The 2,292-nt window shown below is 32.9% G+C and overlaps 1 protein-coding gene across 1 annotated transcript; it reads left to right on the forward strand.

The window, feature by feature from the left end:
- The first annotated feature begins 987 nt into the window (after positions 1-987).
- On the forward strand, positions 988-1,955 carry LOC143440680 (vomeronasal type-1 receptor 4-like). The gene has a single exon (XM_076927460.1). It carries the CDS (start codon positions 997-999, stop codon positions 1,915-1,917), a length of 921 nt encoding a protein of 306 aa, XP_076783575.1. The 5' UTR covers positions 988-996; the 3' UTR covers positions 1,918-1,955.
- Positions 1,956-2,292: the final 337 nt, after the last annotated feature.

Raw genomic sequence — 2,292 nt, forward strand, 5'->3', positions numbered from 1 at the left:
TCCTTTCCTAGAGTTTAGATATTGCTAGGAGACACAATCTCCCAGAAAACTTAGTGATGTTTGTTTTTGTGACTAGAGCAACAATGAACCTGGTAAGTATCTGTAGTTTAGGATGTGAATGAAGACCATTGGACATATGCAAATGAGCAATATACCTGGATTATATATGGCAGACTTCTTTTTTCTTCTTTTGAGGATTCTCCATGGTGGTTTTCAGAGCAGCTGGATCATTTTGCACTCTTATCAATAGCAAATGAGGATTCTTTTCCCTATTCCTAAACAGTGTTTGCTAATAGTTTTATTCCTGCTTTATTCATTTTGACTGGGATGAAATGAAATCCTAGTTGTTTTATTTTGTATTTCTACAATTGGTAAGAATAATGGGCTGTGTTTGAGGTATTTCTTAGTAAATTTTATTTCTTCAATTGTAAACTCTTTGTTCAGGTCGATAGAACACTTGTAATTTGATCATTGGTTTTACTCGGGTTTTATTTTTGTCCATGTGTGTTTGTTTTATAGACCAGATAATATTATTGTGCAAGATGTATAGATGTCAAATATTTAGAATTCAGATAAGAAAATAAATGGCATATTATTAAATTGGAAATATTGATATATTTATCTTTTTATGCAATAAAAATTATAAATAGTTTATTTTGTAATGTAGAGGTGAGAGTTCTTCTTATCGCCACCAAATTATCATCGTGTCTCCCAGAGTAACTTGACTTTTTATTTAATAATTAAAAATTTTAAATATATTTGGAATTCTTTCTTTAAATACATATGCTTGATGATTGCAACAGTCTCACTGCAAGTTTTTAGTAATGTGCAATTGCTTTTCAAACAGGATTTTGTAATGTTGTCTCCACTGCTTCCACAGGCTTGAACTCAAAAATATTCTTCCTCACCCATCATCCACTTCCAAATATGAAATCATCATTTTGATCAGAGAAGTGATATTTATGTCATTAAAACACAATTTTGGTTAATTACAGGATGGATTCCAGGGATCTGGCAATAGTAGTAATATTCATCCTTCAATGTTCTGTGGGAATTCTGAGAAATTTCTCTCTTCTGTTGTACTACTTAATGCGTCATTTTAATAAACACATATTAAAACCAATTGATTTGATTGTCATGAACATGTTCATAGCCAACTTCTTGATTATATTCTCAAGAAGTGTGCTACAGACAATGGAAATGTTTGGGACTGAACTATTCTTCAATGTCTTTGTTTGCAAATTGTTTTTGTATACTGAAAGAGTTGGCAGAAGTGTTTCCATTAGTACCGTCTGTCTCCTGATTGTCTTCCAGGCTATCACCATCAGTCCCAGTGACTCCTGCCTTACTGGTCTTAAAGTAAGACTTCCAAAGTATACTAGTGTTTCTATTTTCCTATGCTGGGTTTTGTATTTGGGAGTAAATATGATTCCACCAGTGTATGCATATATTAAATGGAACAGCAATAATGTGACATATAAAAAAACTTCAAAATACTGCTTTAGTATAGGTCGTGATGAATTTTCAGGCTTGTTTATTACAACATTTATTGTATTCCCTGAAATCTTGCTTGCTGTCCTTATTGTCTCATCTGGAAGCTCAATGGTTGTCATTTTGTATAGACACAAGCAGAGGGTTCAACATATCCACTGCACTTATGCTTCCACCAGAACATCCCCTGAATCAAGAGCCACTAAAAGCATTTTGGTATTAGTGTCAGTCTTTGTTTGCTTTTATTCTCTCTCCTCCATCTTATATGGTTGCATTGCTCTTTTTTGTGATGCTGGCTGGTGGCTTATAAACATCACGTCCATCATTTCTCTGTGTTTTCCTATTTTGGGCTCCTTTCTGGTGAGCCATGATACTGCTTTGCCCAGATTCAGCTTATCCTGGATAAGGAATACAAGAAGACCATAATTTTTATATTATGAGTGTATCTTATAAGAATTTAGTCATTTATTTTTAAGCACCAATATAAGACATTATAATAAAAGCCATTTTTTCCTTTGGGGGAACTTTAATAATTGTTTAGGCTTCATATTGTGTTCATCATCACCTGTATGTGAAGAGCAAGCAGGAATGAAGGGGTTGCCCTTTACTCAACAAATATAGCTCCTTTGGAAAAAATCTTAAGTAGTTTTTTTCAAGTTTAAATGAATAGTTTAGATCTTGATCCCAAATGCTTTTTCCATAATGTTTGAACAAAAAGGATACATATAAATTATGTTTTAAAGACGCAAACGGTTACTAGAGTAGTGACTATTGTTAGAAAGTAGTTTATTATTAAATAAC

This window comes from Arvicanthis niloticus, chromosome 30 (assembly GCF_011762505.2).
Source record: "Arvicanthis niloticus isolate mArvNil1 chromosome 30, mArvNil1.pat.X, whole genome shotgun sequence".
NCBI classification, from domain to species: domain Eukaryota; kingdom Metazoa; phylum Chordata; class Mammalia; order Rodentia; family Muridae; genus Arvicanthis; species Arvicanthis niloticus.

What these genes read in the sequence shown, in the direction of transcription:
- LOC143440680 (XM_076927460.1), top strand. Translation starts at nt 997, where the DNA reads ATGGATTCCAGGGATCTGGCAATAGTAGTAATATTCATCCTTCAATGT.